General features: G+C 41.2%; 2 protein-coding genes across 3 annotated transcripts in view; one reads left to right on the top strand and one right to left on the bottom strand.

Moving 5' to 3' along the window:
• Positions 1-3051: 3051 nt before the first annotated feature.
• LOC134536346 (skin secretory protein xP2-like) lies at positions 3052-3345 on the bottom strand. Its single transcript, XM_063376099.1, has one exon. The coding sequence runs from the start codon at positions 3343-3345 to the stop codon at positions 3052-3054; it is 294 nt and encodes a 97-aa protein (XP_063232169.1).
• LOC134536134 (synaptic vesicular amine transporter) overlaps positions 3230-15900 on the top strand; it is a 145261-nt gene continuing 132590 nt past the window's right edge. For both annotated transcript variants that reach the window (XR_010075766.1, XM_063375726.1), the window contains exon 1: positions 3230-3383. The gene's annotated coding sequence lies outside the window, so the exon portion shown is untranslated. The remainder of the gene's footprint in view (positions 3384-15900) is intronic.

The following is a 15900-nucleotide window of genomic DNA, read 5'->3' as shown; positions in this document are numbered from 1 at the left end:
GTCGATGCTGGGAATAGGACCCACATTTTAAAATACACGTATTTATCTCGAAATCATGCAAGGAACGACCCTCTGTGTGCATCTGTGATTACGCAGAGCGCAAATCACGAGCGGACCTGCGGAATCTGCGGCCTCAGACCTCTCGCTTGGTGGTCCAGACCTGTATGCATGCGTAAAAGCAGGGAACTTTATGATATTTATGAAGTTTTCATCAACACTTTGTTGTTGACGCACGTGAAGACACCGTCTGCGAGTGTGCCCCTGGCCGCCGGTTCGACGCCACCCGCTCGGCTTTGCGGCGTGCGAGATAGCGTCGGGGACGCTCGTTTACGTTCGGCTGTCTTCGCAGTGGCGAGCCAATGGACAAGAAACTGCGCACAGGGTTCAGTTTATTTTTACCACCTTATCTATGGACGATTAAAACAGTACAAATACCCCCCTTTGAGAGGCGGAGGAGGTATGATAAGTAATTTGCTTCCGCCCTGCATGGCGGTATGTTTATTTTATTGTAACATATTTCCTGTGTTATTCACTTTTACTTATTTAGTTCTAGGTGCTGACTGGCGGCGGAGTGAGTGGTCAGTGTAGCCACTCACCACCAGGGGCGCTTGCGTTCCTGATCACTAAATCCAGTCCTGGATAAAAAGCAAAGCGGACCACTAGTCCAAGTGCCCAACCCCCCCCCCCCCCCCCCCGCATGGTAGACTCTTTTATACTCTGTCCAACACTTCATCCAGACCATCCTTCTGTCTCCTGTGTTCTCCAACACTTAATGCATGCAAATATGCACTTCGCACGACAGTGCCCAGGGTTTTTTTTCCCCTGTGTCTATGCGGGTTGTTACCTGGGCCCAACCTATCTCTTAGTTATAGTCTAGATTTAAGAGCGAGGGGAGTTAGTCATGGCGCCAATCGCTGCCATGGCTGGCCAATCCCCTTCTAGCACACGATACATGCAACCCTCTTCCTGCATGGTTGATTCTAGCATGACAAGGCGTATAGGTTTCGGCCTGAGACGCAACTAGCCCCCCCCCCCTAACCCGGACCCCTCCCGAATACACTTAGTTTTTAGTTAGGTTAGGAAAAAAAATAATTGCAGAGGTAGAAGAAGCACGCCGATGGACGAGACGACACAGAGATACCATCGCTGTCCGAGTGCATCGTCGAAGAATCTCGCCCGATGTCATCGCCTTCGCCGCCACTGACCGCACTTGGAAACTGGTTAAGGGCTCCGCCTACCCGGGCACACACACGGTGTGCAGAGCTTCAGGAAAAACAACACGATTTCAAAACTACTCAAGATATCCGAGTGGGGTCTGCTTACGAGAAGCATTTAAGAGTTCGCTGAGGGCCGAAAAGTACTTTTGTTATCGGATTAAATTTTTAAACTGTATTTTTAGAAGAGTTAAAATGGCTTAAATGCATGTTTTCAGAGTAATTTTTAGGCGTAAAACAACCAGTACAGATTCTTGAAAGCACTTAAGGGACTTGCATTACACATTTATCATCATTTCTCGGCCATATAATGTTACGGTCACCGCTCAAATTCCACAGTTATCCTGTGACGACGAGAAGACTGCGCGCCAGTTCAGAGTCTTGCGCTTAGAGGCTATACCGCGCTAGAAGCACCAGCGAACGTCGCGCTTATCATCCTGCCTCACTGACACACATACACCTCTGACGAGGCGGGCCCCTTAAGCCCTCTCTGTTTTCGTAAACGCCGTAAAGTACTAGACTTGTCCCTTCATGTTGCTGCAAGGACCTGGAAGAATCTGCGAGTCAGCGTCTAGTGTATAGATGATGTACCGTCGTGGCATCCGCCATTTTATCACCCGTGTTGGCAGCCATTTTGAAATTCTTTAATTTTTTAGCTATGAATTCGGGAAAATTTCAAAAAATCATGAAAAAAAATCGCTTATTAATTTACTGATTGACTCTATCGATTGCAGTCTTTGATTCTATTTTTAACTTATGCAAAAAAGATAATTCAATAAAAGTTACCATAAAAATACACGTTAAAAAAAATTACAAATACAAAATTTATTACGTAAATTCTACTCTACGGCAGGAAAAAAGTGCGAAAGCTAGAAATCTAATATACATTTAGTTCTTCACTGGTTTGAACTGACTAATTCTCAGCTCAAATTGGTTTACTGAAGACAGAGACCAGACGGAAATTGCACTGACATAGTCTTCCTCCTCCTGACAGAGTTTCTCGATACTATGTTTAACAGACTGCTTTACATCGTCCGAACTGTAAATGAGATCATTCGTAGTCTTGGAAGCGCACTTCTCTTGGTCCTCGAACGAATACTGTTTACCATATGCACAGTCCAGCCACACGTTATATTATAAAGGTCCGTCCGTTGCTACTTCATCAGTAAGCTTATTGATAATGTTCTTTTTGATATCGTCAAGAAAAGTACAAATATATTTCGACTCACTTAGTTTATTTGGATAATAGTAGTCTTTCAAAATGCCACGAAATACATTTTTTTTTCCCTAGTGGAATCCATTATCATTTACCTTTAATGCGCCTAGCACAGTCTTGCGTTTAGATTAATTAACGTACATCATAGCTATCCAAGAATTACAAATACTGGCATAAAAAACAATTTCTATGACGTGACGATATGCAAACTAGATTGGAATTATCTGTAATCTCGGAGGTCCCAATGCCTTAAGCCTTAGTGAATCCCCGTTAGGCGTAAAACCGTATGCAATGAAAATTGGTTCGGGAACTTAACAGGGGTATACACATACCTGGTGAATCAATTTCAAATTTTCATATCTATATATAAATCACGTACGAGCATAAATATTCCGAAATAAAATATAACTATAGGCAGAACGTGACGATTTTTTTTTCTTTTTTAAAGCTGGAAAGATAAAAACTTTTTTTTTGAGAGTAATTCACACTCTTCATTCGAGAGTACAGTCTTCAACCGTGAATAATTAACGTGCGATTATGAGCTGGACAAAACAAAAAATGAGCGTCCAGGGAGGGAGTGGGGAGGGGGGGGGTGAAGTTTCGGTGCTTCCAGCGTCATGACTAATTATCCGGGGAGTTTTCAGACGCGGCTGCGGGCGCGGGATGATTGGAGTGATGCTGGGAGGGGTAGGGGAAGGGCAGGTGGAGGGGGCAGGGCCAATGGGCGGCCGCCGCGGGGGCGGGCGAGGGCAGAAAGCCGGCGGCGGGCGCAGCCGCGCGCCAGTCGGGGCCCAGAGACCGGAGCGGCGCGCAGTTGTGCCCGCCGCCCGCCAGGGGAGCAGCAGTCACGCCTCGCAGCGGCGGCGGCGCGCAGAGAGGCGGGGGGCCGCCCCCTCCGCCCCCGGCCAGCGGCATGAGCGGGTAGCCGCAGCCACGGCGCCGTCCGGCCTGTGGTGAGTGCCCGCCCCCACCCGCCTCGCATCATCTCACGTCATCTCACGTCATCTCGATCAACGAGTACGAAACTAAAGTAAAATATATGCACTTTCAACAATCAGAGGGGGGGGAAAAAAAACCTAATTTAACATTGGAGGAAAAAAAAACATAAAAAATTTAATTTTCATTTTTTTTTTAATTTTTATTACTATTATTTTTACATTTTAGAAGAATGGCCAGCATTTTTTTTGGAAGTTAAGATTCTAATGATATCCGTGAACTTGTCACAGAATTGAAGACAACACTTTTAGAATGAGCCAAAATGTTAAAATTCCTAAGACGGCACAGGAAAATTGAGTCTCGGGGAAGAAAAAAAAAATACGCTACAGACGAACACAAGAGGGCTGACAAAAAGATTTTTTTTTTTTTCGTTAAGAGTATCCGTTGAGTTTCGTCGTTGGGTTCGTATGTCCGTCGCCATGTTTTTTTTTTTTTTTTTCCCACTGCAACCGTCGCGTCGTGGTCACCCCCGTTGTGTTCGTCTGTGTTGTTGATGTTTCTGACTAAATTCCTTCCACTGAATTTTCCCTGTGCTGACCTGGCGTTTGATTATTTTACGTTAGCTAATTTTTTGGTTTGTTCTAAATGTGTTCACGTATTCATCTCTGTTGTTCCATTTCACAGGTTTTTCGATGTCAACCAGTGTAAATACGCAATGGCGTATGTTTATGAAAATAATCTAAGTCTAACAACCATGTCTGCTGGTGTTCTTACTAAAGTCTATGTGACGTGATTTTTGTCTATTGTGACATAAATCTTGATCGTAGGCCTTCGTCACCAGTTTTAAGCAGTATATACTTCTCGGCTCCTGGGATTTTTCGCTTTGCGATCATTCTGAACGGTCGCCCTCCAAGAATTAGCTATATTTGACGCTAGAGATTTGAGTAGGAAAATTTTCTGGCAAACAATAACCCCGTATTTTTCAGGGAAAATATATTCCTATTTTTTTGTCAATGCCATCATAGAAATACATAATTTAAAATATGTTGATAAACTAAGATAATAGTACAATATTTCTTAGTTTTCATCTACACGCTTGTGCAGTGGTATTCATCCTCTATTACGAACTTTTGATACCACTTGTAAAATTTAATGATAAAATTTTATTACAACACAAATAAAATTCTTTGAAGTTAAAAGGTAGGTATATAACCGCGGAGTATGCCCGTATGCATAGTAAATTTGGTCTTTCTTCATCACCTAATGGTATTTGGTTTTGTTTGTATAAAACAGTTGATGAAATTTGATTGTGTGAAAATATAACTTGTTGGAAAATTTTTCTGATAAATTTACAGGAAAATATTACATAAAACAAATATTAGGAAAAATTAAATCTTTGGTCGAAACTGCTGCACATGATAAGTTATCATTGGTCTGACCATTCTCCAATCGTGTCCACCCACAGTGACCAATCACAGCTCGGCCGTGAATAGCCCTACAAAAATACCGTGCCAGAATATGTCAAATCGCTATTGAAGATGGTTTGCAGCAAGGCAAGTCAAAATGTCGGGCACGCCATTGGTAGAGACTGGAAAAATTCGCGGGTTCAGTGACCTCCAGGATAGACTCCACGATCCTGTGCATACTCGGGCAAACGTCACCTGTTCATTGGCCGGTGACTTATGAGGCGTCTCAATTGGGGGACTCGTGATTCGATATTTCTTTGACTGAGGGTCTATAGTTGGCCCACAGTCCTCCAGGTTAACAGTGAACCAATAGCAGAAGTTGCATAAAGGTACAATTATTTGCATTTCAGCATACCGCGAAATGAATCCGCGAATTTTTCGGGTCTCTAGCCATTGGTAGAGACCTGCAAAATTCGCGGATTCATTCGGTGATAGGCTAGAATTAAAACACATATAGGTACCTCTTAGATAATTTTGCTATTGGCTTACTGTTCATCTGGACGAATCTCAACCAGTTATAAACCCTCAACCAAAGAAGGACCGAATCACAGACAAACCAGCTGAGACGACTTACAAGTCGGCAGCCAATGAACTTGCGTTATTTGCCCGAGTGTACAGGGGTATGTGCAGTCTATCCTGAAGGCCACCGAAACCGCGAATTTTGCAGGTCTCCAGCCATTGGTGATACCTACAGAAGCTGCCTCGTCCCAGACGTTAGTAAGTTGCCTGAATGAGACAGTCCTCAGTGGCTGTGCGTCCCCCAGACATCACTCGCAGGGCATCAGGGCATCACGTGGTTGGCCGACAAACCTCGGGAAGCTGACAGAGCACCAGGGACAGAAGACAACTCACGCGGCACAGACATCGAGTCGCTGCAGACACTTTGCACGGCGCGCCAGATGTCTGCGAGAGAGTGGCGCGCACCTGTCCATACATTACAATCACGTGGTTGTGTCGGTGGACCGTGGGGGGGGGGGGGGGGAACACGAGCCACGGAGGAACTGGTACGTGGAGTTGTTGAAGTTGTTGTTCTGAAGTACTGAAGTTGTTGAAGTATCTCTGTGGCAAGAAATTGTCGAGACATTACAATGCTCATGTGTAATTCCTGCTTTAAAAAAAATCAATTAACACTATTACTTATAAGTCAATAGCAAATAAATGTAAATTAAAAAAAAAATTGTTTCGTGGTTAGAAATAATGGTTAGCTAAAAAATGTATGTAACCCTTAGGTATTTATTTATATGTTGAAAAAAACTGTGCTCACAAATTGCTGGTAGGATGTCACGGGATAAACATACGGTAGTTTACGGATGTCGGAAAAAATCGCGGAATTCCTGTGTCTGAAATCGACAGTAATATTCCAGTTGTGGACCGACTTCGCACAATGTCATGTGCACAGTCGGGCGGTTGGTTCCCTGTGTTTTCAAACTACGAACCCAGCCTTAATGGGGGTGCCTCCTATTTCAGGTCAAGATTTTATATTTACAGCAATTAAAGATTAACTTGTAGACGTTTTCAATTGTTGAACTTTCACGAAATGAAGAATATATACAGCACATACTTTTTGCATAATTAATTAGCTGCCAAAGTTATATTTTTAACGTTTTTGGGTTGTACAAATAAGGATAATTTAATTTAAGGCAGAAACTGAAACTTTTTTGGGTTAACTGCAATGCCACTGGCTACTTCAAGAAATGGTTTGAATTTCTTTCAGAAAATATTAATTAATTTTACCTGGCATTTCAAAATTCTCAATTTGTTACGATTTTGACAGCCAAGAAACATGAAATGGGTTTTTGTGATAGAAATGCAAACCATATCATGAAGTAGCCAGTGGTATTTTAGTTAAACCTAAAAAGTTTCAATTTTGCAATACATTTAATTCTTCTTATTTGTATACAACCCAAAAAAAGTTAATAATGTAACTTTGGCAGCTAATTATGCAAAAAAAAGTATGCACTGTATATATTTTTTTCATTTCTTGAAAGTTAAACAATTGAAACGTCTAAAATTGATCAGTGATTAATATAAATATAAAATCATGACCTGAAATGGGAGGCCCCCGCCTACCCGGGCACACATACGGTGTGCAGAGCTTCAGAAAAAACAACGCTATTTCAAAACTACTCGAGATATCCGAGTGGTATCTGTTTACGAAAAGCATTTAAGAGTTCGCTGAGGGCCGAACAGTACTTATTAATTTTTGATTAAGTTTTTAAACTGTATTTTGAGAAGAGTTAAAACGGCTGAAACGCATGTTTTCAGAGTAAATTTTAGGCGTAAAACAACCGGCATAGATTCTTTAAAGTACTTAAGGGACATGCATTACACCTTTATCATAATTTCTCCGCCATATAGTGTTCCGGTCACCGCTCAAATCACACAGTTATCCTGTGACGACGAGAAGACTGCGCGCCAGTTCAGAGGCGACACCGCGCTAGAAATACCAGCGAGCGTCGCGCTTATCATCCCGCCTCACTAACACACGTACACCCCTGACAAGGCGGGTCGGCGTAACCTGTTGATATCGCCAGCCGCGCACGGCCATCTGTTACGGAGGCGACGCTGAGAATGGGCTAGGGGAGGGAGTGATAAAAAAAGGGGAGGGGGAGGAAGTCGAGAAGCGAATTTTTTTTTTCGTCCAATAATCGTTCGGCTCGTGTTTCGAACACATCCCTCCAGCTTCAAGGTCGTAGAAGTTGTTTTACATTAATATAGAGTGTGGGGCATACACGAAGAATATGTATCTATGGAATAAAGGAAGTGGGCCAAGATGGCGGGGCCAGGCTACAAAGTGGTATAATTATTAACCCAATCAATCAGCATCATTTTTAATATACAACATGGCGCTGCGGACAGGATTCTAACCTGTGCATACGACCGTATCCATGCGCGCCATTCCAGTGGAAGTAAAAGCATTCTCCGACCTGCTGGCGCAACAAGAAATAGTTTGGAAAATCACAGCGCAAAATGTTTTTATTCTGGCAGGATTATGTTGGCTAAATCCATCATAAAACATCCTGTTATTATCCTTAAAAAAATTGTTTTTTTCTTACAACAATTAGGTACCTCAAAATATTTTGTAGGAAACGCGATATAAAAATTTTCAAAAAAGACTACAAATCAGTAGAGACCGGAAAAATTCGCGAATTCATTTCGCGATAGGCTAATATACAAATAGTTATACCTCAGTGCTGCCTCTGCTATTGGCTCACAACTTACCTGGATGACTCTTGGCCAATGTGAAATACCCGACCAAAGCTTTATCGAATCACAGGCTACTACGTTGGGACGTCTCACAAGACAGCAGCCAATGAGTGGGTGACATGTGACCTAGTGTACGTAGAACTATGGAGTTCATCCTGCAGGTCATTGAACCCGCGAATTTTTCATGTCCCTACAAATCAGTGAAATTTTTTCTGCAAATGTAAATAAAATGTAATTCAACAATACCATTTTAACGTCTTATTTTCTGAAAGAATACATTTTTTTTTTTGCGTTTATAGACGTATAGTATTCCAACAGAACGTCATATTATTATAAAAATAGTTTAGTATTCTGCAAGGAAGAAAAATAAAGCTAAATATATTTCATCTATAAGGTTCTCGTAAAACGGCTCAACCGCAAATGTTTTCATAAAACGACCTTTGTTATTAGTTTTTGCATTTAATAACAATATCATAGACCACTAAATTATAGCCCAAAACAAGGAGTGAGTTAAATGACTTATAGATCATTTTTGTAGATTTTTAAAATTATTTTCATTGTAATATTATAATTTTATTTTGTTTTTTGAAGTAAAACTTCTTATAGTGAGGGGGCTACAATTTTCGAGCGTTACGAAAATTCCGATCGTATGAGGGAAATAGTACGTGGTGGAGGAACTGGTGATGCTACGGAATTATCGTAAGGCTGCTTGTGTTTGTCTATTCCTTAGTTTTCATAACGGCTAACGATTCAAGGCTACCATATTTCGTTTATATTATTTCAAGTATCTACAATTGATTTGTTCACGTGGAAAATAGTTATTGATTTTTGCAATTATCTTTATAAGTATCAATTATTTTTATGTGAATAGTGTGATTGAAAATGTAAATAATTTATCTCTATACCTAATAAGCAACAATTTTCACTTCTGTCACGCGTGGACTCGACGCACAATTTTTTTTTTTTTTTTACATAATTGAACTTTTTAAATTGTACATGCGGATGTCAATAGCCACCTCAACTTAGTAAATTCATCAAACACGTTTTTGGATTGATATACATCGACGACAGATAAGTAATTTTGATAAACACCATGAACACAATGCAATACTTCAATCTTTTGTTGTATCTACCTTTTTTTTCTTTAAGACTGTGATCTGCTGGAATGATTACGTGTCTAACACGCACTCAGGGCAGTGTTTGCGATGACGTCGAACTGAGCTTCGAACACCGCTATGAGGTCGTTAACTTGTCATCTTTATTTTCCACATAATTGTTTTGTGTCTTGTTACTACCCTCAAAATTATTTCAATGAAATTATTTTGCTACATCGACAAATTTCGCTGTGGTCGCAGTACTTATTTCAGTTGAACATAATTCAGATGCTCATTGTCGCAGTCTCAATTATCTCTATATATAAAAATCTCGCTAAAACTAGAAAACGGCTATGAATGATTTTGACGTGACAACGTCTAATAAATCGATGAACGCCGGCTGCACGCATGAAAAAGTGTCCCGTTACGCACACTGTTACGTTACGCTGTGTCCCGTTACACTCATTGTACGCTTGCGCCGCATCTATCTCTCTTCCACTCGACTGTTTATAAAGTGAAATGAAAAGTTAATGTGGTTTTCATTGCTTATTACAACAACAATGTCGGAAATAAAAGTTAATTATTATTGCATTTTAAAAACCTGATTAATAGTATAATTTCAAGTATTTATTCTTTTATTATTAAAATAAAAATTATTCAATTTTATTCATAAAGTATGCAATCATTTCATCAATGTTTTGTTATGACGTTGTCACGTTAAACTATCGTAAATCGACTTTACAGACAACCAATTTTTTTGTTTGGTTTTGTTCGTCTCATTACAGGGATGGTTTGGAAAAAAAAACATTAGGAAAACCCCAAAGTAACATCCGAAAAAACGAATTTGGTAATTTTGTAGGGGAATTGCCACTTTGATTTACTTTTGAATGTTCCTGTGTTTGTCCTCTATGCGTTCCTAAACCACTGATCCGATCTAGATGAAATTTTGCACACTTGACGTTCGAAACACGAGGAAGGTTACTGTCTAGTTTAGATTACGATGACACTAACCCTTAAAGCAGAATGTAAGGTGGCGCGCGAGACGTACGGATAGTTACGTGTAAGTGTTTCATGGTATTTCCGGGTTGTTACCACAACGCCGAAATACCACAACGCCGAATACCATAACGCCGAATGCCAAATTGACCGCAACGCCGACAGCTAGAAAACTGCTGTGTACCACAACGCCGTAATACAGTAACGCCGAAAAATGTTGCTGCGGGGAGGGGGGCCCACAGGAGCAAAATGAAAAACAAGTGAATGAATTTGTGTACCTAACCTAACTTAGGCTAGCCTAACCTAGCCTAACCTAGCCTAACCTCACCTAACCTTTGTGGCAGTCCTGCAATGACATTTTTCGGCGTTAATGTATTTCGGCGTTGTGGTAATTCGGGGTTATGGTACACAGCAGTTTTCTAGCTGTCAGCGTTGTAGTCAATTTGGCATTCGGCGTTATCGTTTTCGGCGTTATTGTACGTTCGGCGTTGTGGTATTTTGGCGTTGTGGTGCGTCCCCGTATTTCCTCTTTGCTATGGTCCGAATAATAATGGTGGGAGGGTGGGTGGGACAGAGGAAGATAGTGGGGAGTGAGAGAGTGAGAAAGGGGTAGAGGGAGGGATAAGGTGAGAGAGGAAGGTTGATAAGGATTCATAATCGCTTATGAAAAGTTACAATAAATTAATTTTAGGCCCTAACTTGAAACGGTGCTATAATTAAAAATATACCTAATCCAAAATCATAATTATAGATAAGACAGGGAATAATTTTAACGTCTCTAGAAATGCTAGGGGTCTACATAATGTATTTTACGCAGTCACCAGAGATTAAAAAAAAAAAAAAATTGTGAGCACGTTTTTTCAGTACTCGCGAGTGATGTGTACACATACCTCTGTAACTAGCAAATTCACGGGTTCTCAAGTTATTCATGTTGCAAATAAGCTCTGAAAATACTAAACTCGGACACGATATTTAACGTAGAATTCTTTAAAAAAAAAATAATGGTTGTCTGTAAAGTAGGTTTACGAACGATAGTTTAACGTGACAACGTCATAACAAAACATTAACGAAATTATAGTTTAGTTAAAGTACTAAATTTGAAAGCTACTTTTGAAAAGCCCGCCTTAACCTATTTAATATAATAGTAATATTCATAGGCCAATCGAGTGGAAGAGAGATAGATGCGGCGCAAGCGTACAATGAGCGTAACGGGACACAGCGTAACGGGACAATGTGCGTAACGGGACACTTTTTCGTGCGTGCAGCCGGCGTTCGTCGATTTATTAGACGTTGTCTTGTCCAAAAAAAAATGCCGATTGGAATAAATATACGAAAAATAGTGTTTTTTTAGAACTACATTTCTTTTGACGTGAATCACACGTATGTTTTCTCGTCCACCTAACTTGAAAGACGTGTGTGCAGATGTTTGGAACTCGACGAGCCTGCAGTTAAGTTTAGACTCACCCCGTGCAGTCACCCGCCCGGGCCAGGCCAGTTGCAACCGGCGAGTCAGCGGGCGGTCAAACGCGGTTATAATTCCGCCGGCCGGGGCAGTTTGAACTCCACCTCCCCACCCCCCCCCCCCCCCCCCAAAGTAGCAGCGAGCACACACCCCGCGGTTGAGGTCGCGCGGGCGAGCCCTTTGTGCGCGCGCTTCACGCTACGCGGCGCGATTACGACCTCGAACAATGGCGGCGCGGCGTGGTTGTCAGCGCACGGGGGGGGGGGGGGGGTTCCGTGGGAGTCGCGTGGGAGGGGGTGGAGGGGGGGGATGACCGAAGCAGATGTGCGTTGCGAGCTCTGACCCTCTGACCCGGCGCTGTCGACCGCGAGTCTGCGCACCTCTCGGATCACCGGCTTGAGAGGAGGGGGGGGGGGGGATCGTAAAATTACCAAATACTGAATTAAATAATTAATTCTGTTTGTAAGACACACCCCGCAGCAGCTGGGCAGGCGAGCTCTTATATACAAGCGCGGCTCCAGAGGAAGGGCGCAGGGGGTGGGTGATAGCCCCTTCCGAGCCCAAATTTTTACTTCTTATTGCTTTGTAGTGAATATTAATGTTAACTTAAAATACTTTCGTTAATGTGCTAATCTCTTCTTTCAATCATAATTTGTACGAAAATACTAAATTTCAGTATTTGAGACGATATATTTTGTGAATATCCCAAGGGCAATGTCATCCTCCTGTGTGTGAGAGCCCTGGCCGAGAGGTCTTCCTGGAGCCGCCATTGGTGCTCTTAAGGGCCCTGCCCACCCGGGCACACACACGGTGCGCTGAGCTTCAGGAAAAACAACGCGATTACAAAACTACTCAAGATATCCGAGTGGGATCTGCTTATTTAAAGCATTTAAGAGTTCGCTGAGCGCCGAAAAGTACATACTTTTGACTTCGGATTAAGTTTTTAAACTGCAATTTTTAGAAAAGTTAAAATGGTTAGAAGGCGTGTTCTCGGAGTAATTTTTAGGCGCAAGACAACCGGTACAGATTCTTGAAAGCAATGTTATAAGAAGCACTAGTGTTCCGAATGCTGCTTATTCAATGCATTCGGAAATAAAAACTCCCATTAAAATAACATATCCATTTACTCCCATAAGCTAAACATTATAAAAAGTTTATTCGACCCATGGAGTTATCATAAAAGTTTCAGACGAAAGATTTGGATAGTTTTATCGAATTTACAACAAATTTTGAACAAGATGCTTTCACAGAGGGAGTAATTATTATATTGTTACGAGGATACTAGAGGCGTGAAAACAAGGCAGGCCAGTTTGTACCGCGTCCAGGGGAGGCATCCCTTCAGGACAAATAGCGCACGTCCATCTGCGGTGATCCGATTAGGATTACGTATATAATGAAATCTAGTCCGCCGTGATTGGTCTGGTCGGGTTTGTACACACGTCCGGCGCGATACTACGTTAACGCGACTGCTGTATCTCGAACGCTAGGCACCACGTTCCCAGAGCCCCGTAAGGCTTGAAGTGGCGTAACTAGAACGCCGTTGTTCTGGGAACTAATGAGGGCCGCGAGACCTTTCCGAAAGCGGAAGCTGTGGTGTGTACAAACTGCGATGACGACATGTGAGTGAAGTGAAGTGAAGAGGGCGAGCGACCCGCCCTTGGTAAGCGATAGAGGGCGGCGAGATACAGGCTTCGTGTGCAAAGATAGGTGGACCGGGTACCGAAGCATCAAGGACTGTGTTGTGTGCGCGGCGGACGAGTGAGTAACGCGAGGCAGTGTGCTTGGACAGAGGTGTGATGTAAGATACAAGAATTAGAGAGAGCCACTGTCTAGCCGAGTTCCAGTGGGGAGAGTAAACTGTAGACTCAAGTGAAAGGGTGATTAATATGTGGACAGATAATTAAATTTTGATATCTTGTGATACCTTAATTTATAGTGTAAATATTAGTAAAAAAATTGTAATTAATTGTGCTATCCTTTTCGGACCTGGGTTCTCCCACTTGTAAAAAAAAATTTTGTTCTGCGACCACATTTTGATCACCTCTTGCTGATAGGGTAGGGCGTATCAAAAATTGTTTCATAAAATATTTTAAACAACATATATGGTTTATAATAAGTTTGGAAACATTTGATACTGAGCCTTCTAAAGGTGTTATTAATTTATTCTGTTCAAATTCTATATTTTCAAATACATGAACTAAACATTATTTAAAAAAAATTGAAACAAAAGTTTTCTGTGCTATTCTTAGGAGGTAAAGTGACTTCAAACGGATGCAATAAATTTCCTTCGAACGAAGTTATATTATAGTTTTAGTTTAAAAAAAAACTCTAATTTTTTACCATCTTATTTTGTTTTTGGCTCTTTAACAAACTTAGCCCAGATTTTCCATCATTTTATTTCATTTAGCTGTCTGGAAATAATTTGATCAAAATATTTGCAGTTATCGTGTTAATAAAACGTGATTATTGTATATTTTGAGTTGATGATTTTTTTGGGGGCCTAGGAACCACTAAACGAAAACCAGTTTAGAAATTTTCTAGAAGTTGCAGTCTTTCTTATAAATTTACCTTAAATGTACCTAAATTATTAACCTTGTGTAAGTGGGTTTCAAAATGCTATTCGTAATCACCTATATTTTAAAATATCTGGTGGTATTTTAAAATTTTTCTTTTGTGCTGCGTTGGCCATTAGCTGATCAGACCGCGCGCGAGACGTAAAAGCTACGGTAGTTGTTATTGACTTCATTATCAGAACAACGCAACTGGCCTTTGCCGCTCGTTAGGTTGGTTTCGTGTAGCGCAGATGTTCGGATAACCAATTATAAGGCCGTACCGTCGGAAGGATCCAAGGATTTCTTATCCCTGTCCTTGTTTCTGAGAGGAGGACCTCAGCAATAGAGAGAATACCTTTAGGCTCAGATCACGATATTCTTGGGATACATCAGCTGAATCCTTCGTGGTCTCCAATGTGATGACTAGAGACCTGCATAATTGGCGGATTCATTCGGTGATAGGCTAGAATTCAAACACATATACCTCTTAGATAATTTTGCTATTGGCTTACTGTTCATCTGGACGAATCTCAACCAGTTATAAACCCTCAACCAAAGAAGGATCGAATCACAGACAAACCAGCTGAGACGACTTACAAGTCGGCAGCCAATGAAGTTGCGTTATTTTCCCGAGTGTACAGGGGTATGTGCAGTCTATCCTGAAGGCCAACGAAACCGCGAATTTTTCAGGTCTCTAGTGATGACTATACATATAGAATGAGAAGACACTATAATAAACTTCAATGTTCGTTCGAAGAAGACAATGGTAACAATTTTGTTTCATTCAGTGTTTTTTGACGTGATAACGTCTTATAAATCGATGAACCCCGGCTGCACGCACGAAAAATTGTCACGTTCCGCCTGAGCCGAGCGTGCAAGAACCAGCCAACCATCGTGCGAGAAAATCTTCTATAATATCAAACAGGTTAAGGCGGGCTTTTTAACTAATTGTTCGGGATTATATTTAAACAAATTATTTAAATTAAATTGGCAAAAACTGTAAATAATATTTGAAAATTAAAAAAGTATGCAATTTTTCATCAATGTTTTCTTATGACGTTATCACGTAAAATTATCGTCCGTAAACCGACTTTACAGACAACCCCCTTTTTGTTTAGCGTAATTTCCTTTACTGTACCACTTACCTGTTTAGTAAGACTATCTAATAATTATATCATACCGAGCGCGAAGTCACACTTAGATAATAAAGTCCTAATCATCACGTAGCTTTTTAAACATAGCAAGTTCTTGGACTCTGTACGAATATCTTTAATCTCTACCAGAAATGAATGAAACCACGCAGTTTTTTTTTCTAACCAGGACTTGACACTACATCTCAGTGAACGTGTGCTTGCTGTAAGCTCTCGGTAAGAAACAGTAATATAATATGAAACAGCACTGCAGGCTGGAAGCTATACTTGCGTGCGTGAGAAATGATGCGCGGTCAGCGCGCAGACTACAGATTTGACGTCATGCAACTTATCGTAAACCTGCGCACCGCACATGCGTGAGAGAATAAAAAAAAATTTACTACCAAATATATAATAGTTCTTATTTTAACTTACCACTTCAAATATTTGATCACGAAAAGATAAAATTAAAAATTCTGTCCAGGTGGAACGTAGCAGCCCGGAGAAAATATATAAAGTTCTCTGGAAGCAATAATTAGAATGAAGCGAACGGAAGTATCGATTCGGGTTTGTGATTACATTTTACTTTCAAATTTTTATTCGCGCTACCGGCAAAACTTCTCCCCC

The sequence above is a fragment of the Bacillus rossius genome, chromosome 10 (genome assembly GCF_032445375.1).
Source record: "Bacillus rossius redtenbacheri isolate Brsri chromosome 10, Brsri_v3, whole genome shotgun sequence".
Taxonomy (NCBI): Eukaryota; Metazoa; Arthropoda; class Insecta; order Phasmatodea; family Bacillidae; genus Bacillus; species Bacillus rossius.
Note: the sequence above shows the minus strand (reverse complement) of the source record. Positions and strands in the feature narration are given on the sequence as shown.

Coding starts and splice junctions, on each gene's coding strand:
- LOC134536346 (XM_063376099.1), bottom strand. CDS start 3,345: ATGCCGCTGGCCGGGGGCGGAGGGGGCGGCCCCCCGCCTCTCTGCGCG.